Source organism: Meleagris gallopavo, chromosome 1 (genome assembly GCF_905368555.1).
Source record: "Meleagris gallopavo chromosome 1, MGAL_WU_HG_1.1, whole genome shotgun sequence".
NCBI lineage: Eukaryota > Metazoa > Chordata > Aves > Galliformes > Phasianidae > Meleagris > Meleagris gallopavo.
Window position 1 is genome coordinate 59,437,777 of NC_139404.1, and position 22,631 is coordinate 59,460,407.

Below are 22,631 nucleotides of genomic sequence, written 5' to 3' on the forward strand. Positions count from 1 at the left end.
ATTGCCCAGTTTATAAACATAGGTGAAAGTGGAATACAAATTTTCAGATACACTATAGTGCATAAAATTACAGGATAAGGAAGAATGATACTTCTGTAACTAGCTGAGATTAATTGTGATGAACTGTGATTGCAGCTCTTAGTGTTTGGCTTTCAGCTTTACAAGATCCAGCCTGTACATTCAGATCTTCAGGTCAAGGTGTGGCTGCTGCACAGAGCTGCAAAGGGCAAGGCTCTCCAGAAGTGAAGGGCTGTCTTCTGCACCTGGCTGTAGCTCTTGGGGCCAACCTACTGAGTGGGTGGTAATGGTTGGAGATGTGCAGGGCTGAAACATGGTACCTAAGAGTGCTGCATCCTCTTCTGATGCCTTTCTCCAGTTTGAGCTATGTCCTATTGCTACCAACATGCAGGGCTCCTCACTGGAATTGCTTGATCTGCCACATCCCTTCCAGAGTTGCATTTGCTAGCACTTTTATGCTACATCATTTGATCACCATCTGAGATTTGAACCTGGTGGCAGGTGGCTCTCTGGGGTGAAGCATGGCTGCATACTACGGGGTGTGCTGTGTAGGATCACATGGAAATGCAAGATGAAGAGAGAAACAGTGAACCGTCAGTATAAGCTCTCTAGAAACACCACCTCTGGTCAAGAGGCTACAGGCTGCTCCTCTCTGAGAGCCTGAGCCAGAGTGTTGCACGATGGAGACAGTCAATGATGTGACACGGGGTCAGCCGGGGGAACAGAGGTGCTGGAGTTCCTCTGCTGGGTCCTCTCATGCAAAGCCACTGCAGAGCCGGGGACAGAGGGCTGTGCCAGAGGGACTGGAGGGATGGCATGGCGTGGGCAGCTATGGGGCAGGGTGAGGAGCTCCAGCTGTCCTCCTAGACGGCAGCATCTGATCCCCTGCCATTCAGGGACGTCTTCGGCTGGAGGCCATTCTTCTGCACCTGCACATCTGGCTGGGGCTGCGTCATCTGCTGGAAACGCTGCTCGGGAACAAGGGGAGAGAGGGTGTCAGCTGAAGACTGGGATCCCCAGCCCCCAGCCTTCAGGTGGCCCCATTGCCAGCGCGAGGGGATGGTGACGTGGCAGGGGATGCCCTTGCAGCACCACTCTGCCTCTGCTGCCAGGCCATGTGAGCCCCCTGCTTCGGTGCTGTGCAGAGCACTTCTACTTGAAGTGCAGGGATCATCTTTATAACATAGGGAAACAGCTGCCAGGCAGTGCCAGCTGCTAACGGGAGCAAGGGAGAGCTGTAATGTCACTGACTTCAGAGCAAAACCATTTTCCAAGTTTCCCCATTTTTGCAGCTAGGGTTTCCTGTGAAATGTCATTAACCAATTGCAGCATGCTGACAGGTCATGGTCTGTGACTTTAATGTGAATCAGACCAGTCCACCTGCACAAACCTTTGCACCAGCAGTGATTCCCACCGCCATAAACTGATCAAATGAAAACTGTAAAGAGCAATAAAATGAAGCCAGAACCCAGGAAGATGCAGAGGGGCAAGTCATTACTGGAAGCGTGCAGACTGAGCATCGGGAGTGATGAATGCTTATGAGTCACTTTGTCTGCCGGAGTGGGACTGATGCTGCAAAAGAGAAGGCAGAGGAGAATAGAGCCCGACCTGAATAGGCATCAGTAAGCCAGGAAGAAGCTCTTTGCAGCAAAGGGAAACAAGCTCCAGTTCTCCAGCACAGCTGAAGTGACTGTTGCTGGGTGAATTCCCTGAAACGATCACTGAGCTGCTTCTGCCATTCATGGTCTTTTCTTTTCCCCTCACATTCATGCTCAGTGGGATCAAAATGACTTGTAATCTTCCCTGTCTGTCAAAACCACTTTATTCAGCATTGGCATCTAATTTCCCTCCAGCTTCAGCTCTATTACAAATTAATCCAGGATCTGTGCATATAAGAGGCCAAAAATTCTCTCCATCTCTGTGGAACACGCACACACACACACACAAAAACCTGCCTCCCTCCTGCTGCCATCTGCTGCTCCCCACTGGATCTATGAGCACCAGGAGCAGAAGCCCTCATCCAGAAGTGCAGCTACTCCAGGAGAGCCACAGGCTGGCTTGGCTCCCCCACATGCCAAGATGTGTTGTCACATCCCTAATGGGAACAGGACTGAAAACATATCTGTTTGTTTGCCAGAATTCCCTTTTCCCCCTTTTCCAGCTCCTATTATGAGGGGTTAAGAAGCCCTCTAGAAATCTGAGTAAGGCTTTCCTAGTGGAACCGCAGCTGGCCCTCAACCCAGCATCACCCTATTGGCTTGGCATTACATAGGTCTGAGTGCTGCAGAACCTCAAAGCTGCTCCCTATAAAAACAGCAAGAATCAGAAACTCAGCTCAAATGAAAGACCAGAAACTGAAAGCCCATCTGAGACATCAGACCGAGGCAGATCCTGTAGCAGATCCCATCTAAATAGAGAGCTGGGAGGAAGGAAAGTCAAATCCACCTGCAACCTGACCTCAGAAGCAGAGGGCCTGAAGCTGATCTCAGCCCAGCAGCTCTAGCCAAAGCATTTGGACTTAAACATTACTCAAAATATGATATCCACGAACTAAACTGGCAGGGTTTAGATGGCGCCAGCTGGCTGTTGAAGGCAGGCTGGGAAAGTCATAAATCAGCAGCACCCCTGCAGTGACTGCTCGCACCTGTAGCTCACAGCAGACAGCATCGAGACGGGGACTTCGTGCACAGCGCTCTCAAGATTGAATGTCAACACTGTAAATAAGATCTCAACAGCAATTACCGTGTATGACATACAGAGATTCGTGATTCACTGCTGCATATAACCTTGCTCAAATCGAGAATAAAAAAAATATATTTTAAGCAAGATCAAAGAGTTGTAGGTATTTTGGGTTCTGCACAGATTTCTGCCTTGCTTCTTATCCCCCTCATACACTGACTGCTGTTTGCAAAGCTGTCTCCATCACTAGCAGGTCTTAGCCCTGAGTTATCTCAAGCTTCATGCTTGGAGGATACTGATCTCTCTGCTGAAATGTGCCAGGTAACTGCTCACAGCCAGGGACTGCTGGGAACTGGGATTTCTCTGTGTTAAAAAATCTTAAGGATTTCTTCACAGAAGAGGAGTGATGAAGCCATACATACCTGCCGGAGAGTCCCTGTTGAGGTGAAGAAGCTGTACAGCATGTATCCTGGGATCAGTATCATGGAGGACAGCGCCATGAGCCAGCCAATACCTTGTCCCCATGCGGGATAGATGTATTTTCCCAGCGTCAGAGGGGTCATTTCCACCACACTGAATAAGAACACACCCTGGGAAAAGAACACCAGCCATCGCAAGTGAGGGTGTGCAAGATCAGAGAACATCCATTGATTTCTTCCTTCATCACCCTCTTAGTGCCAGTCTTACAGCAATCCAACAGCTCTTTAAATTATTATAGAAGCTTTCAGCCCATCTCTTAATTTTCTATCATTTCCCCCCTGACTACCCTATGCTGAAAGCTAGAACTAGAATAACCCCGATTTCTTTCTTCACCAGACTGCTCAGATAAGCAGTGCCCTTGCAAGCAGTTCCTAACCAAGTTGAGAGCATCTTCACAGCTGGCCTCAGGAGCCTTTAACTTCCTATCATTGGCCTTCTCACACCATTCTTTGTACTACCACTGCTGGAAATGTGAGAATCAGCAAAAGCAAAATTGCTCCACCATCAGCTGTACTGTATTTGCTGGTGTCTTTTGCTCTGACAAGCCTATTAGGCATCAGTGCAGGAGCTGCAGTGGCTGAGAACCTTCTCTTCTGCCAATAACAGCTTTTAAATACAGTAAATTATTTGCTTGTCTCTTGACGTCTCAGATAGAAGAACTGAGAGCATCTTTTAGATTAAGTAATTAACTCTGAAGATTTTCTTATGCACTATTTCCAGCAGGTACTTTGCCCATCCCAGTACCTTGCAGTTATGGACAGACCGTTAGTGGAATGAAAATGTAATGTATCCCCTACAGCCCTTCCAAACTAAGAGGCCCTTCTGAATCCACTCCTGCAGATAGGACCCTTCTGTTCTTACCAGGCAGACAAGAGGAGTGAAAAATGCCCAACAGATTTTCCACCAGATGCAAGGTTTGTAGCCAATCATTTCTTCGATGTTCCTGTAAAATCTGTTCACACCTAGAAGAAAAGGGTGTTGAGAAAAGCATCCCATCTCTGTGCTCCATAGGCTTCACCTCTTCTCATGACAGAGCAAAGGCCAGCCATGGCAAAAAGGTGACAACGCTGTGATGTCAGAGCCATTATCTGAAGGGCCCAAGGTTGGGACACAAACACAGGGTCATCTTGCACATTCCAGGTGTCTCTGGAAGACCTGAAGGCAGGGCCATAAGCATCTAGGTCTTTGTGGTGGCCTGGGGAAGAGAGATGACAGCCTCCTGCTTCCGATTTTCTGGAATTATCAGCCTCAGCTATTTTCAATTGCAAATCTTTTATTGCCTTCATTGTTGGATGCTTTTGAAAAATTGCACTTTGCCCGTGGAGACAAGAAAGAAACAAGGTCTTTTTTTGCTTACCATAACACCAAGAAATTGAGATGGTCTCAAAGAAGACAAGAAAGAGAAGACACATGCCACTGGCTGAGTAGTAATCAAACAGCTTGAAAACATAAATGCCACCCTGAGGAGACAAAGCCAGGGTCAAGGAGTTTAGTTTATGGATTATGTTTGACAATATCAGCCAGCTGCTTCAATTGCTAGTAACTACATCTGCTGGCTTTAATGTTAATTTCTCCAGACAGGAGAGCAGGCGCAGAAATGTTTCCACTGGAATCAGGTTCCCAGCAGAAAAACTGGTGTGCTTTTGAAGGCAATTAGCCAGCTTGTTCAGGTATGGCCAACAGCGAGTAGAAAAAACAGGGATTCGTGAGGCTTTCTTACTTATTCCTGTTTTAGTTGGAGTCACCTAATTTAGTGCACTCTGCCCCTCCCAGAAGTTTTGTTGCTTTGCTCCTTGCAAATCTACAGACCACTCAGTCCTATATTCACACACATAAACCTTGGCTTCAGCCCCAGAGGTTCAGAGCTCCACAAGACTTGTCTTTATGTTATCTTAACCCTCTGCACCAAGTGTCCCTTCAGCATGGGCTTTGCTGGTCTGAGCTCTTATTGCAAATAGCAAGAGAACACACCAGGCTGACTACAGGATGGCCAAAGCAATTATGGAGGCATCACTTGAGATGTGACAGCAATGATAAGCCCATGTGTCTAGAATTGGGATGGCTCCTACAGATGCTGTCACTTCTCCTAAAGCTTTTGGTGCTCCTGTGAAATGTGTGGGTGACTGGGCAGGTGCCAGGAATGGATGTACAAGCATGGCTGTCTGTACCTGGGTGATATTGGAGAATCCAACGAGATAAGAGATGAAACAGACTATTGCTATGAAGATCTTCTTCCTGGCTCTTAGGATATGAGGATATTCATCCATCAGGGCAGTAACGAACCCCTCCACAGTGCAGAACTGCAGCAAAAGACACACCAAGGAAACATTTGTAAGTATCTTAGCCTGACATCACCCCCACCTACATTTAACCCCAGTGTTGACAGCCTCATTACTTTAAGTATCAACTGTAGGCAGTAGAAAAGAAGGCTCTGTACAGAGCTGCCCTGAATCACGTCCTGAAAGTACCTCTCTCTCTTCACTGATTATATAGGGAATTAAAAACACTGAGCTTAGATGCCTAAAATTAGCTGAGATGCATCTCCACCTTTGCCTCCCCTCAAACTCTCAAGGGCCACCCCATTGCTGCCCTGCTCCACAACTCTGCCAGCCTCTTCATCACAGCAACAGCTCTGCTGCTGGCACATGTGCTCGTCCTTTCCCTGGTGTGCTCTTCTCAGCATATTGCAGCAGTGCTTGTGCTGTTCAGTGATCTAAAGCACTCATTATGTTGTTGTATCACCCACTGTCCAATCCCACATGCAAGTACGTAACAACAACATCTCTGACTACCTGTTCCTTGAGTTTATTTCCTTTTTTTCAAGCACTGCATTAAAATGCATGTAGTACACTAAAAGGCCATCCTCACAGCATGTGGTCTTTCTAGAGCTGTGCTGTACTAGACACAGTGAGTTAATGCTGTCTGTACCATGATCTGCCCTATAGCAAGTTGTATATGTGTGAAGCACATCCTTCTCTCCTATTTCCTCTTAAATTACGAGTTTCACTTTCAGGTCTCGCTCCTAGGAACCACAGGTAACAAACAGCTCTCAGAGAGCACATCTTGCCCATAGCAAAACCACTGGGAAGTTGATGAGGGCAGCAAGCTCCTGGTTTCCCCGGTCACTCTCACTGAACATACAAACCAGTGCAATGGCAGTGACAGATGGATATCAGAGACTTCTCCGTCCCCCAGGAGAGTGCTGTAGAAAGTGGGGGTACTTTTAGGTTCAGATTTGAGACAAGGAAGAAAACAATCAATAGAGATGGAGGTAGAAATACACAGACTAAAAAGAGCAGCAGAGCACTGGAAAAATCTATGGAAGCAAAGCCAGACATCTGAGTAACTCCTACTGCTGGGCAGGGATGGTAGAGGAACTGACATCCCATTGGCTTCTGGGACATAGAGAGAGGCAAAGAGCAATATTCTTGCCTGGGGTTTTATCTCCACATGCTGCAGTATGGAAAGCTGCATCCCAGATAGCCCAAGCTCAATTGCTTTGGAATTTGTAATGAGCTCTGCCTTTTATGTTGGACACAAGTCCAACATAAAGCATCCCTTTAAATGTCCATTAAAGCATCCCTTGCCATTAGAGCATGGGTTAATCTGTCTGTATACTCATTGTCAGTGAGCTCTTCACCCCATCCCACCAGCTCACTGTCTACAAGAGTCAGGACAGAGCTGGCACCATGGTGTGAAGCATCAGCATGACAAAACCAACCCTGTCGAAAGCTATTCCTTCCACATGGATGCATGGCCAGAACCTGGCACTGGGCAAGGCAGTGAGGGACGAGGGCTGGGAGGGACTGAGGGAGAGAGTGGGCATGAGGGGATTCCAGCATGTAATGGGTAAAATGGGGAACCAAGCAGTGCCATGCTGGTTTTTCTAGCCCTAAAACAGAGCTTCTTACCGTTCACTGGAAATGACCTTCTGTCAGGCTCAGACTGCAGAGAACTACAGGAGCTGGAGAAACTCTACTTACAGCCTTGGGACTGCAGGTCAATGTGTGGCCCAGGGTCTTACTTTCCCAGTCCACATACCTAACCTTAGACACACCCTAGGATAAGCAGCAGCTGGGGGAAAGCGTGCTGCTTTCAGGAGTGAGGAGAGTCTGCTGAATTTGGGGCCATGATAATATTTTTCACCTAAAGGTTTTATTTCCAGTTACTTCTCTCTTTTTCCCATTTTGGTGCATGATCAGCATCACGAGCTGCTGGGTTGAATGACCTGGACTTGGCAGTCTCTCCTCCATCCTCACAGTGCTGAGGATGTGCTATTCCTCTTCAGCAACACTAACCAGAAGGAGAATCGTGGTCTGAGTAGGACTGGGACTGGAACCAGGACCTGTGAGAAGGTTAACCACAGCTGCCAGATGTGCAGCATGGGTTTCACTGTTCTCAGTCACAAATCCTCATGAATAACCTGCAAGAGGCGGTCTTGCAAAGGACAGATGCAGGCTTGCAGTCACAAGGCTTGTCAGCTCCCCTGGGGAGAAAAACGCCTGACCTGGAAACTGGTAGGTTAAAAGAAAGCATTAGCATGTTATGCAAGAGGGTCTAGACGCAAGAGAGCTAAAGCCAGAGTGGATCAGAGGCAGAGCAAACATTAAGGACCATGAGCAGCAAGTGGAGGCATAGGAGGGAGGTGCATATATCAATGTAGGTCACTGCTTGTGTTCAAGGCACCGCAGAGGAGATGAGCGTGATGGCAGAGAGGCAGATGGAGCTGCACTGCTGAGCTCTTTGCTGAGCCTCATGGACACAAGTGGACCTCTCTGCAGCACTGCTGAGGGGATGGGTCTCATCACTGCATCACAAACACAGACCTCAGCCTGACCTTCCCTTGCTGGCTGGGCTCCCATACCCCTTTGGCCCCATGCCTGGAGGGTGGTGAGGGTCCCTGCTGTGCCCTAATGAAAGCAGCTGCTCCTCATCTGCAAGTACCACAAACACTATTTAAAACAAGCACATATCAAAACCGTCGTTTTTGAAATGGATACTTCAAAATGCATGTGTAATTGCAGCCCTTGTGTGCGTGTTGTTTTATACGCCTAAGCTGCCGTTCTGTAAACCGTGTGATTGACTCGGAGTGCCACCATGCATGCATAAAGCTCCTTCCCATCTATTTATCTGCCCTTCTTTAAAAACTTGTTTTCCATTTGGTGCCTCCTTTCCCCGCTCCTCCTCCAGGCAGTGATAGCCCCCCACAGACCACCCACCCTCTGAGACCGACTGGAGGAGGGACCTGGAGAATTTCAAGTAGTATTTGAGAAGCAAATGCAGCAAATAAATTCCACACAGTGCTTTGAGGGCTTATTGTCATGTCTCAAACTATTTACTGGAGCTGAGTGAATAATCCATGGAGAGCGGTTTTTATTTTTTTTTTTCTTCTGTAAATGGAGTTTCTTTCGAAACGTTTAGTCATTATTTGAAATTATTTGCCAAATAATGTCTGTGGTAATGCAGCTGAGAGCTCCAGGATGTGTTTTTGTGGGAGCGTGCTGTAACTGAAAAGCAGGTATGGTCGATTGTATTTTTCTTGGAAACAAAATGTGACAGGTCAGGGATATGCCTGAGTCTGATCAGGAATTAGATTTGGTTTTATGAAGGCTATGTGTAACCCAGGAGAGAGTCCATTTTGTCCTAAGGCTTTGCACAGAAAGGAAGCACCATGCTGCCACAGGGAAGGATGTGACAGACCAAGCACACACTTTTGAAGGAGCCTTGGGTTGTACCCTCTCCTCCAGAGGGACTGCCTCACCGGGTAGCTACATTTATGCTAAATTATCAGATTAAAAAAGTATCATTACTTGTTACAAAAATACAGAGGCCATACCATTTTGTTTTGCAATACTTTCCCAAGGCATGGCTTCTTTCCACCTGCTCGCTACGAAGCCAGCCCGGGAGCTCACACAGCAGAGCACTCCACCTCCGCTCAGGACTATGCTAGTTATTAAAAACAGTGCCAAAAACACTGCACCAAGCCACTATTCCCACTGCTTCAGATGCTTCATCGCTGCTTTTCTCAGTGCAACCTGCCAATGCCATGGTAAAGAGATATGGTCTGGTGGGAGACTGGTATGTGCTGGGGACTTTCTACTCCAGCCTGCAACAGTAAGCCAAAGTAATGGCATTCTCTTACTGTGCCTCACAGGAAATCCAGGTTGGTGAAGGTGCTCCATGACACCTTAGAAAATCCAAAGCATCTCAAATTAGCTTCTCACAAAATACCAAGGACTGCAGTGACCACAAACTCTTATTAGGTAGGTACAAAATGTAACAGTTAATACTGATTTTCCTTACTTCACATTCCTATTTCAAGGAAAACAGTTAATATCTTATTGGAAAAAAAAACAGTAATTGCTTGAAATGTATATATTTTTTTCCTTTCTCTCATTTTCTCTGCCCCAAAGCATTTTGGCAGGGCTAGTTTCCCACTAGTTCCATTTAGAGCTTGTGAGCTACTGAGCAGCTCAATTGCCAGGGCCATCCAGCAAGACCAGGACACAGCTGCGTCCATGCAGCAGCACCAACCCTTCTCTGGGGCCCAAAACTGTCCTGAATGGAGAACAGCTTTCCAAAGATCCTTCTGCAGGGAAGTGGTGATCTTCTCATAAGGCTGACTGGTCAGATACCACCCCACTTGCAGCATATGAGAAGAGTGTGGGGGTGATGACCACAAAAGAGATTTTTTTTCATGTGAAAGAGTCTGTGAAAAGACATGAACTCAAGGTGCAGAAGAGAAAACCACCATGAGGTCCAAAAATATCTTTGTATTTTACCGCACTTTGTCTCTGTGCTGCCTCACCTGACTATCGAGGCCCAGCATCATCAGCATAGAGAAGAAGAGGATCGACCAGAGCGGGGACAGGGGTAGCTGGGTGACAACCTGCGGATAGGCAAGGAAAGCCAGTCCAGGGCCTGCGGAAGTGAAATGAGAGAAGAGTCCACATTTATAAAGTGTTTGGTGGAAAGTTATAGTGATGAGCAACAGTGAAGAGAAACAGTGATGACAGGCAGAAACTGCGGGAAGTTACTACAAGAGATGTTACCCATGACACACCAACCATGTTGGGTGCATAGGGGTGGGATGGGAGGCAGCAATGACTGGGGAGATGCTTTGCCTTTTCTCCTCCTTCCAGTGAAAGTCACCAAATCACTGCTACCAAATGGAGCTGGAGCACTTTGCTAGAAAAAAAAATGAAATTTGGTGCTGGTGTCTTTTTTTTTCCCCCATCACATAATGCTGTTGCTTGAGATAAAAGCTTTTTCTGGAAAGACAGCAATTTCAAAATACGTCTTTGGGCAAAAAGACACAGTCTCATCTACATTTTTAAAAAATTATTCAGAGATCACAATTTCAAAATCTTGCATGGAAAAAGCTTTGATCACATCTACTGAGAACACAGGCAGTATGTGAGGAGGCAACTGTTCTCCAAGAAAGGTTTCAGAAAGCAAACAGACAAAATATTTCACTGAAGCCAAAGCTCACAAAACCTCACCAGTGAAAGCAGGTGGACATTAAAAGGAGGCAGGAATGCTTCCTGCAGCAGGAATTGGTGTGCAGTGAATGGCTGGTGATTCAGACTAGTTTTGGGCAGAAAACATACAAAGATGACTGTGTGCTTGATCATGGAGAAGAAAGGCCTGGGAGCATCCCACACTCATGGACAAATTTCTCTAAAAAGGCGTCTGTTGCATTTGTACCTGGGTTTGCTATTTTGGGTGACTTATGGAAACTTCCCATGATGGATCTTCAAGTGTGTGAAGTGGTATTGGCTACAGCAATACACAAACTATCATTATACCAATGCCAGAGAATCTGGCCCTTTACACATGCACAACATATAAAGGTTTCCCAGGAAAATACTAAGATCTGACTCCTGCATTTTAACTCAAGGACAACTCCTGAATAACAATGCAGAAAGATACAAACGTTAAGAGGTGATGTTGGGGGATCAGGGAAGGAAAAGACATTCTGGGTATTATTGGCACTGCTGCCATATTTGCTCACCTGAGGAGGCCAGTTCTGAAATTGACTTCTTCGTGATGTGCGACATGAAGCCAACAATAGAGAAAATAACAAATCCAGCAAATATGCTCGTGGTGGAGTTTATACAGCAAACAATAATGGAGTCTCTGGAAGAGAGAAAGAAAGAAAAGAAGCTATTTTCAGGTCCCTACCAAATAGGTGAGGAACAAAGGGTGGGCAAAGAGAAAACTAAGCCTTCCCTACTAGGGAGGAGGCAGCGTGCCCCTTAGCTGCTTAGTGACAGAGGGGGACAGCAGAGGCCAGGCACCCAGACTTGCTGTGATGCCTCTATCCCTGCAGGCACTCTGAGCAGTAGCAAAGGGGGCTCTGCTGGCCATGTGACGATGGTCACAATGGGTGATTCTCTGCTGCTCCCACCACCAAAACCCAACAGAGCCAAGAAAACCCAACAGACCTGTAGACGTTGTTGTGAAAAGTGTTGTAGCTCCCCAGTGCAATCAGGGACCCCAACCCCAGACCATAGGAGAAGAAGATCTGTGTGGCTGCATCCATCCAGACCTGCAGAAAAGGAGCAAGCTTTGTGTCTGTCCTCCACCATGCAGTCAACTTGGTGGACTCTGCTTGCCGTTACCCAGTTTCTGGTCCATCTCTCCCTCCCTGCAGGGACTGATGACCTGCTACAAAGGGTCAGTGAGGGCTGTGGGCTTGGGGGGGGGGGGCTCAGCCATCCAGCCGATCAGAAAATGAAGCATTCCCAACCCAGAGGGGAGGTTCCTTCGCTGGAGTAATTTTTCATCCCTCATGGACAATATCACCTGATTACAACAGAGATGCTGCATGGCTTTCCACCCACTAACAACCTGAATTTTGTCTTTCCTTTTCAGTTTTAGTTCTCTCTTAACATATTGAAGGAAACACTGATGTAGAGATGGCTGGGCATTAGAACTACCAGCAGGACTGCTACAGCCAGGTAACCAACCTCAGAGTCAGAGAGCTTCCTGAAGTCAGGTGTGAGGTAGAAGAGGATGCCCTCCTTGGCCCCAGGCAGCGTGACTCCCCGGAAGAAGAGGATGAACAGCATGAAGTAGGGGTAGGTGGCTGAGAAATACACCACCTACAAGAGACACCATGGGAAAGATACTGTCAGTAGTTCCTGTCCATGGTGGCACTGCAGTCACTGTGTACCCCCCACCACCTTTGAGGGGTATAAGGTCCCCAAGCACTGCTGTTCATGGCTGAGCCTGTAATTATGGAGAGAGCAGCCTGCACAGCCCCCAAAGAGAAGAAATTGATTAATATCCTCCTTGTATTTTCCGCCTCACACTCCTATGCAAGTAACATTTCTGGCTGTTTCTCTGTGCCAACAACAAGCAAGGATGCACTAATCGCAAAAGTAGCAGGCAAAATTCTAGATGGATTGCCCAAAGACAAGAGGATTGCAGAAGGATAAATTTAGTCCACAGAAGTAATCCCTTTAAATCATCGCATCCTTATTTTGCAGAGCAAAAACCAGCATTCCACTAGCCCAATGCATCAAGAAACATTAGCTCTCTTGACTCCAGCTCTTCAGAGAATTGCAAGCATGTGCCATCACTCAACAGGTAATGGCAGTCATTGGGCCCTTGCTGTGACTGTGTAGCAAAACCCCATCTGAGAACCCCTAGGGGTATCAGCGGTTGAGGTGACCTCCCTCTGAAGTGCTTCTTTCTGATCTTCACTGTAGATTATTCCTTTCATAATGCTGTCCTCTAACATCATGCTGTGCTCTAAATAACACACCTCAGTATCTCAGCATTGCCATTTCAATAAACTAAGCAATTACCTCTCAACTGTCCTGGTCTGAAATGCTACACAGTGAATAATCATATACTTCTGATCCATAGGTATCTCACCAATACCTAAACGGCAGCAGAAAGATTTTCTAAAGAGATGGTGAGTGCTTTTCAGCCCACAGCATTTCAAGAGACGTTAATATTGTAGGATGGAACCCAGAATAGACCTCATCATCTTGGAGAACTGTCCTGATGCGGGTTAACATAAGTCATCTCTGAAAATCTCTTCCCCAAATCTTCAGAGACACTAAGAACATGGACCTGCGACTTTGTGGGGAAGAATTATTCTCTATGCTTAGATTGAAAGTTACCATGTACGTAGCAATTTTTACAGCCGTGCAAGGTAAATGTCAAGAATTTAATAGCATCGACTGCAATTCAGCCTTGAAGCACCGTAACATTAGTTACAGACACTCAGACTAAATTGAGTCTGGAGGACATTTTGACAGCACCGAACCACCCATTCCTCCCACCATACCTTGCCCGTCCACTCCACACCCTTCCAGATGGAGAAGTAGACCAACAGCCAGGCCAGGGCCAATGTGCCAGCAAGGGGCCAGCGGATGGATCCCGGCTCCCCCAAGCCGCCAGACATCTGGTGCATGTTTCTCCTAGGGTGGGAGAGGCTGTGTTAAGGGAAAGTCTGACCCCTGGGGGTATGATGATTGGAGATCTCAGTGGTGGCTGGAGAGCGAAGGGCCAGATGCAGACGTGCATGAGAGCCCACAAGACCTAGAGGGACCTGTGGCACATGGTGAGGGGCTAAGAGAAGGAGGATAGATGCAGTGAGGCCATTACTCTCCATTCATCTGACATGCAATTGCACAGTGCTCCCCAACTTATGCCTGCCCCAGTTAGCAGCCAGTTCTCCAAGGTCTGGAGTTGACAGGGAGGGCAGCAGCCCTGGCAGACAGGTAGGATGGTTGCAGTGGGGAGAAACCTGGTGTAGGCAGGCTGTGACGTACTCCCAGAACTCGGTGACGGCACTGGTGAGGTTGGTGGTGTCATCCAGGGAATAGTTGGAGAAGCAGCGGTCGGTGTTCCAGGCATTCCCACAGCTCTGCCACGGCAGGTCCTGGAGGCACAGCTGTTGTTAGCATCACATCTCCAGCGAGGAGTGAAACCTGTCTTTTTTTAAACTACAGACACAGGTTATTTTTGCAAAGGGGATGGGCAGCTCATCTGGATGGGCAGAAGCCTTGCAGCAAAAGGCATTAAACAGTTTTCCAAAATAATAATTAAGTGTGAAGCAGACTTTTCCAGGAAATTATATCAAGAACATGATTAGGGCAATGTCATAGCTCTAATAAAATGTAGTAATTCCCCGGATAGTAAGCTATTTCCAATTAACTGTTGGTAATTAATAGCTGCTAATTAAAATAGCTACCAAGGGATATTGTGTTTAGAATCAATATGGCTTTTGGCTAGTTTCACAAAACAAGTGGTTGGAGTTTTCTGCACAAAGAACAAACACTGATTTATTCCTTATCTCCCATTCATACCAAGCCCCAACATGTGAAAAGCAATGTAGCATTGCAAATTGGAGGCTAAAAGTCTGTCTATATGAACAAACTATTGTAACATAAGCTTGGGAGTAAATATGAAGCAGTGTAGCTATTTCATGTCATCTCCTCCCTGATTTTAAGCAGTACAGAGGAGTTCCTGGATATTTTTATGCAGTGGCTAACAGCATGGTAATAGTGCGTTGCTTCAGTTTGAACACGGTCAGCTCTGGAGCTGCAAGCAATGAAGCTGCAGCATCACGGGCTGTATGAGCACACAGGCAGCTCGCCCATGCCCTGTCATGCCATGCCTAAGCAGCTCAGATACATCCCTGTACGCAGCAGTCTTGTTTTCTGAGCACAGAGAAGGCATGGCTAAGACATGTGGATGGATGCAGAAGGGCTATTCTGGATGATTTCCCTCTGTAGATAAGGCCTTGGGCTCCAGTTTGACAAAGTCTTTGAGAATGTTTGCGTCCTTTCCTGACCATACATGAATACAGCCTCTTTTTTAGATATTATCTGTGTTTTAAGTGCTTTGTAGCATCAGAGCCTGCAAGGAGCACACTGGTTCTGCACAACAGCTGTGGAGGGACAGACAGAACACCCCAGTGCCCCTTCTCCCCCCCCCCCCCCCCAAGCTATTTGCATCCATCCTGTGATTTTGCTGTGAAGGAAATGCAGTGGCTCAAGCAGAGCTGCAGAGCAGCCCTTCAACCAAGTACTCTGCACGTCAGAGATGCAGCACAGCTCTTCAAGGAGGGGAGGGCATGGGGACGTTTTGTTGCTGCTCTATTTCCTCTGGATCTCAGAGGACAGAAGCTGCAGCAGGCAAGCTGGGTTCCCTGTTCAGGTTCAAAATACCCCCACACGGATTTAGGAGGGGCAGGGAACAGATGTCAGCCAAGCTTTGTGACTGGCACCTTTCAGGAGCTTTCTGGAGAAAGCAAAGGCTGTGAGCCAACACCTGAAGCTGCCTGTGGAGACACCAGCACTGTGACCAGCCAGGTCTGTGACATCTGAACAAACCAAAGCCACATCCTCAGATGCATCTTCATGGTGTGAGAAACTGTTCCCCAGGAAGCAGGGAATAAGGATTGTACAGCTAATGCCATGTCATAGAAGTCTGTGACTCACTGAAGTGAAAGAGTTGAAGAGATAGTAGAGAGACCAGGCAATGATGACAATATAGTAGATGTTCAGCCAGAAGGAGAGAACCACAGCTGCCAGCCCCACTCCTGCAAAAGAAGACAGAGAGGTTGATGACAGCATCAATCCAGGTCTCTGTGCCCAAGTGAGCTTCTAGAGATCACAGAAAGCTCTGTGGCAGAGCCAGAAAAAAACAAGGTGATTTACCCATGTGGCACGTAGCACAGATACACTGTGACCTCAAGAGAGCTTCCCATCCACCCATTTCATAGAATCATAGAATCATAGACTCATAGACTCATAGAATCATAGAATCATAGAATTGTAGAATCATAAAATGGCCTGGGTTGAAAAGGACCACAATGATCATCTAGTTTCAAGCTTCCTGCTATGTGCAGGGTTGCCAACCACTAGACCAGGCTGCCCAGAGTCGTTTCCACCAGGTGAAAATTTCAATATGCTAGATTGCCCCTTATTAACATGATTTGATTACATCCCCAGATTTTAAGGGTCAAGGACAGGGAAAAAATGTCCCTGAGTTGCTCCCCACCCCAGTCTCCAGGGCTTTGCTTCCCAAACCATTGGAGGATCTTTGTAGGCACATCACCACCTTTACCAACTTACAGCACAGTACCTTTAAACATGGGTGCTAATTTCCAGACTCCCAGTCCTCCCACAGAGGTGTACTGGCCAAGAGCAGTTTCCAGCAGGAAGAGAGGGATCCCAGCAAACACTAGCGTCAGGAAATAGGGAATGAGGAAGGCCCCTGAAAGAAGGAGCAGTGTTACCAGATGCCTCCCTGTTTCTCCATCAGCACCCATGTGACGACAAGCAGACATGCTTTGAGGTGACAACTTGCAACTGGGCTTGATGTGTTCATAAAGTCTCCTACTGAGATCACCGCTGCCTTCCTCTTCTGTGCTCATGCCGCTGTGGATATGTATCTCTCATATAAATGTAAACACATACACCATAGCTAGTGATACTAGCCTCACCTATTTGATAGATAGTTGGGTGCTGCTTAACTCAGTATGAAAACGAAACCAAACACTCAGGTGCTGACATTGGTAGCTTGCTCTCATTAAAGTTCTGTCTTACTTGCAGCAGTGCTTTCACCTTGAGGAAATCGACACAGGAATATCTGGCATTGGCACTGCTTTTTCTGTTCACAGCTGTTTCAGTCCTTTAGGGAATCTGTGACTAAAACCCTATTTGCTCTTATAACAGTCCTGTGCACCTCCTCACTCTTCCTCTAGTTATCTTGAAGTTACCATTATTTCTATGGACCCTATTATTAGTATGGACCCTATGGAAGTCTTCTTGTCACTAGAAGTACTCTATCCAGCAGATGGATTACTTGTACCCCAGTATGAGAAGAAGCAACAAAATAGATGAACCTCGCCATGCGATTTGAAGGCTGTACGAGTTCAGGTCACTCTGACTTCCGGGACTCAGCACAAAGCTCATTTTCCAGCTGTCTTGTGCATGTGCTGGAGCCTGAACTCTCAGTCCCTGAAGAGAACTAAGTCTTGCAGAAGATCCTGACAGGGGAAAGAGGAATTCTATTTGTGCAGCAACAGCTGGCCAGGTGCAGGGTAGCACTGATGTCTGCACCATCCGGAGGGCCCAGCTGTCAACCCAAGTCTTCTTCTCCAGGTATTAGAGGGAAAGCAAGCACAGAGGCAGCCAGCAGAGCTGCCTTGCAGAGCCCAGCCGAGCTTCCTGAGCTGCTCTCTGTGGGCAGGAAAGCATCAAGGCTGTGGCAGCTGCTGGCTTTGGGGCACCCAGCTGAGGATGCGTGTCAAGCAGGGAGTGATCCCAGCTGGGAGAGGCAGGTACCAGCAGCCAGCATGGGACTCACTGGAAGCTGTTGTGCTGAGGAGCTGGCAGTGGATGGTGGGGAGAAAATATGCTGTGGGCCTGTAGCTCAGTGTCGTTAAGTCTGAATTTCAAGCTGGCATGCAACCCCAGGCTCTCGCCTCTGACGGCAGCCTGGCAAGGGAGAGCCAACAGCTTTGAGGATGGCAGCTGGAGAGTCTCTGCTCATGCAGCATTCTGCCCAGGGGCTAGGTTCAGCCCCAGGGCCTATGAGAAAGCCAGAGGCCATGGATGCTGCTTTGGTGTACAGATATGGCAGGCTGAGCTTGGTGAGGATACAGTGTTTGGCTGGCTTCTGTGCTAGCAGCTAATGAAATTTGGCCACTCCCCTGATGGATTAGCATTTTTCATCTACAGCAGGCAGAAAAGATTTGTGAAAGGTTTTATTAGACTATCAAGAAAAACAAAAAGACAACAAACCCAAAAATGGTAAACCCAGGTAATTTATCCTGGCTTAACCAAAAGTCCTCTGGAATAGGAGCAAATCTACCAGCCAGGTTGCAGCCATGAGCTATTGGCAGGGGTGGTACTGCTCTGGAGGGCCAGGTCCCTCAGCAAGCTCTAAGAACACACCCAGAACTGCACTGCCAGCTGTGACATCCGTTCAGAAATTTGTATCTAAAATCTGTGTGCCTGGCCTCACGCCCCTCTGCAGTTTTCAGCTGTTATGCCATACAGGGAGGTATAGCAGTCTTAAACCAGCAAACACTGCCCACGGATGAGGAGCTGAGCATTACAAGCTGCTATGAGCCTTTTCTTGGCATCTCAAAGCGCAAATGAGAAGTGTGTGATGCTTATTTAAAGAAACATTTCTCTCAAGTTATTCAAGCTCGGGATCTGATAGACAATTTTTAGCACCTTCTGAGCCACATTTAGAGTCAGATTGGAGTCCAGCAAATTCCTGTCGACATCAGAGGGACAGCACAGGGCTGAGCGTTAGTCATTGCTGGGCACACGCATCAAACAGCACACAGGGCCAGTGGGGAGCCAGGCATCTCTTGGGGTGATGCCTGCTCTGTGCAGCGGATGGAGCTCATGGAAGGCTGCTGTACCCAGGGTGAATATCCCCTAACTACATGCCCAATTACAGCGCAGAGCAAGTGAGCCATGAGCTGATACAATGTGATGGCAGTAAGCAAGGCCATGGTATTTCCATTCAGTCCAATTGGCCTGTGCGTAATGGAAGCAGCCCACAGCCCACGCCCCATGCAGTTCACATGCAGGATGCTAAAATTAGCATCCCACCCTCTGCCTGCTCCGCTGGGGCCGTGCCAGGAGCTGCCATCAGATGCAGCACGACCCTTCCTTGCTGCTCCCCACTGGCAGCCAGTGACGCTTGTGTGCGTCACTTCTGTCCCTTACAGGCATCAGACTTTCACTGCTCCTTATTGCTGGCTGTGGGAACAGCCAGAGCAGGCCAGGGTAAGCAGAACAAGAGGTGCAGGCTGCCACCAGCTGCACAGCCCAGCATATGAGGTAGAGATGAGAATAGAGGTACCAGTTCCCCTATTACACCTGCACAGCACTTTTGCTGGCAGCCAGCTGGTCCCTCGGTGTGCCTGCAGCTGCCAGGTCAGAAATTACACCCTGTGCCATTGCTAATGCTAATTACAGCATTTCACACCTCCGCAGCTCAGTCCCTCTTAGGATCTCAGCTGGTTTTATAAATAGGATTGATTTTATCTCAAATAAATCTCTAATTATAGGTATTACCATCTCCACCTTTAAATGTGAGGAGATGGGCAGCATGGATGCAGTGAGTCTGAGACTGCAGAGCCAACACAGAGCAGAGGATGGGCTAAATCTGAGCAAACATGGGTACTGGTGCGAGGTATGGGCGCTGGAAACCTGCATCAGAGCTCTGAAAATGGCGGGAAAAGGGAGGGACAGCATGGGTGAGCTGAAGAGATGAGAAACAGTCATGATAACCAAAGAAGAAGTAGGTTTTGAAAACGAAACTTGAGGGAAGAGAAAAAGGTGTGGAAAAACTAAGTGAGAACAGGAGACCCTCAGAGCTGCATGAATGAATATGACCCTCATGTTGCAAAACTGTTTTTTTTCCAACATGGGGGAAATATTCATTCATGCTTAATGGTCTTTTCCAACCTTAATGATTCTACGATTCCATGACAGAAACTCTGGGAAGGGGAGAGCTAAGAGGAAAGTAATCACCAGCACAAGAAGGCTGACATGATAATAAAATTATACGTACAGCCTGAAAGGTGAGATGAAGGAATTTGGACTGAGTGGGAAACTGAGGAATAGCTCAAGGAGGTAAGCAGCACATTAAGGAAGGAGGGAAGGTTAATTTACTAATAGGCAAAAACACAGAGAGACAGATGTGGGGGAGAAGTGCTGTCTGCTCTGCTGATGTCAGAGCAGCACATATTCCCATCTACAAAAGCATCTCTGTGATGATGTTGAAGAAACATCACCATTTTACAAAGAAAAGCACAAGGGTGTGTTTTATGATTTCATCCAGTTCATGCAGGAAGTCTGAAACTGGGGAGGGAGCTGACCTTCTAGCTCTCTTGATTTCTGGCCTAGCACTGTTTCCATCTGCCCACTAGCCGCTCACACAGACCCACATAACACAGAGCCTGTCCAGGGAACAAGGCTGCTCAAAAGTGAGCAAAGATGTTGTACGTTTCTCTTACTGCAATGCTATAGCATGATGGAAAACACAGCAATAATGGCGAGGGAGCAAAGTCATAGACTGCAACAAATGAGGACAAGCCCAAATACAGTAGCCATGGGCAGAGAAGTTAAGGAAGAAAATTTGCTTGTCCTTGGAAGGCCTCAAGCTGGCAGGGATCTCCAGCAAGTTACCCTCATCTCCACTGCCAACTCTTAAACGAGGTCTGTGAAGGGGTTGATCCTGGCTCCACTCTCCTTCAGTCACTGTGGTACACTGCATGCACCTGAGCTCCCCTCGGTTGGCCCTGTCTTCCCACCAGGTGCTCAATCACTGTTTCAAGCCATGACTTAGCATTTCTGCTACACTCACCTCCTCCATTCTTGCCACAGAGATACGGGAAGCGCCAGACATTGCCCAGCCCAATGGCATAGCCCACACAAGACAGCAGGAAGTCAAACCTCCCCTTCCAAGAGCCCCTGTCTGGGATCTTCTTCTTCTTGGTGCTTGGGGCCTCAGGGGCAATGGGCTCCGGCTCTTCCAAAGCTGCTTGCTTCACCTCAGAGGGAGAGCTCAGCTCCACGGAGGTGTTGTCCATCTTCCCCATGGTGACTCAGGTGTATGGCTGCTCTTGCTCAGGGGCTGGAAGAGCAGAAATGGCAACCTTGGCCCTGGTCAAACTCAGATGAAACTGGAAGTGGTGCGCAAACCTCCTGACAAGAAAGCAGAGAAAGAAAATATCTTGTGTCTGTGTGTCAGGTTCAGGGTAGGGCCTTACTTAGCTGAAGTGTACTTGCTGGGTAGACTCATGCACACTAAAGCAGCCTCTCTGCTTTCCCCAGAGGTAAAACATAGGATAATTCTGCCCTTCAGAAGAGCTACGGTCACACAGACTGCTAACAACAAGCATAGAACTGTTTGTTACCAGCATATAGCAAACGCTTCACCCCTTCACCCCTCATCTCACCCTCATCCCAACACTTGCTCTGTGAAAAGCTCTGGGACCAGTGTTCACGTGTGAGCACAGTAACAGTGAGCTACCCACGGAGCAGTTCAGCAGAGACATTTATCTGGCATCCACATGAAGAGACAGTGGAGAAGTGCACATCAGAGGAGATACATCCACCAGATCCAGGCTTGAAACTGAGGGCACTGGCCACAGAGATGGCAGCCATGCATGGTGTCCATATAGCTTTTGCAACAGTGCTTGCACTAAGGACATGAGTGGATATAGGCAGCCTGTGAGCCACTGAGATCCCACTAGCCAGGATTCTGTATTTTTCCTGGCTGTATCCTCTCCCCTCAGCACCTGCCCTTGGCCAGCGCAGAAGATGGGCCTGTGGCCAGTAAGGTCTTGTCTCTCTGTCACATCTCAAGCCATTTTCCAGAAATGTGAATTTAAGCCTCCACCAGGGGCCATCACTGTGACCAGTGTTGCAGTTTGCCAGAGAAGTCTGTTGACAAATACATTCCCAGATGCACAAATTAGAAATAAACATAAAGTGGATATATCAGGAAACAAAGCAATGCTATGAGGAGGTGGCATGCCCTAACAGTTAAAACTGGCCCTACTTGAGCCTCTTATTCTTGCTAGCCTCATTGCCTAAGCAGTACCCATTTGCCTTGCAGGATGCTTATGAATTTCTAAAATTTTTTGAACAGAGACACCCTCCCAAGCCCAAGCTAAATGACAGCATCATCTCCTGTTTACTCCATAACTACAGCAAATGGATTTCCTTCCTCTACAGAATTTGTTATGGAGGTTAGAAAAACTATGCCAATTACAAAGAAAATAACTGTAATTCATTCCACTATAATTCATTCTGCTACATCAAGAGAGTACTTCTAGCTGTAGGATAAAAGCTGTAACCAAAGCCCTGTGAGTTTCAAAGTCAGCCTGGAGATGCATGGCTCCTTTAGCCCAAGGGCGGTTGCAGGTAAGCCCAGCAGTAAGTGACAGCACACAGGCGCCTCATGGGGAGAAGAAACAGTTCCAAATAGCCCATGACGCAGATGCCAGAAGAAAGCATTTCTGGACACCCAGCACAGTGGCTAATGGATCTCCTTTTCCGTCTTACACTTCGTAATAGCACTGTCACACCAACTCCCAGCTCCTCAGTAAGGCAAGGAGTAAAAAGATTATACAGAGCATGTAGGAGGAAAGTAAAATAAAGACAATTTATAAATCAAAACAGAAGAAATAGCACCAAAACCCCTGGGAAGAATTCAGAGCTGGGCTAAGTCAGGATAATTAGCTATGCCTGGAGACATAACAAATTAGGCTCAGCAGAAACCATTTTGACTTTTTTTTCCTGAGACAAAAACCAGTAGGTAAGCTGTTATCTTAATATATATATCCTGCTCTCCCTGTGCTCTTTTCATCTGTTCTTGCTGCTACAGCTCAGTAGCAATACTGTACGTAGGTGATAACACTCTATATTTCATGTGCTAGAGGTTAGGATGAT

General features: G+C 47.4%; 1 protein-coding gene across 1 annotated transcript; it reads right to left on the bottom strand.

The window, feature by feature from the left end:
* Window positions 1–750: 750 nt before the first annotated feature.
* Window positions 751–20,773, bottom strand: LOC100543038 (sodium- and chloride-dependent GABA transporter 1-like). Its single transcript, XM_031552142.2, has 14 exons — window positions 20,539–20,773; window positions 16,288–16,419; window positions 15,642–15,742; window positions 13,968–14,077; window positions 13,481–13,613; window positions 12,150–12,284; window positions 11,625–11,728; window positions 11,192–11,316; window positions 9,986–10,098; window positions 5,346–5,477; window positions 4,535–4,637; window positions 4,039–4,139; window positions 3,120–3,287; window positions 751–986 (listed from the first exon to the last, which is right to left on the bottom strand). The coding sequence occupies exons 1-14, from the start codon at window positions 20,771–20,773 to the stop codon at window positions 882–884; spliced, it is 1,797 nt and encodes a 598-aa protein (XP_031408002.1). The 3' UTR covers window positions 751–881.
* Window positions 20,774–22,631: the final 1,858 nt, after the last annotated feature.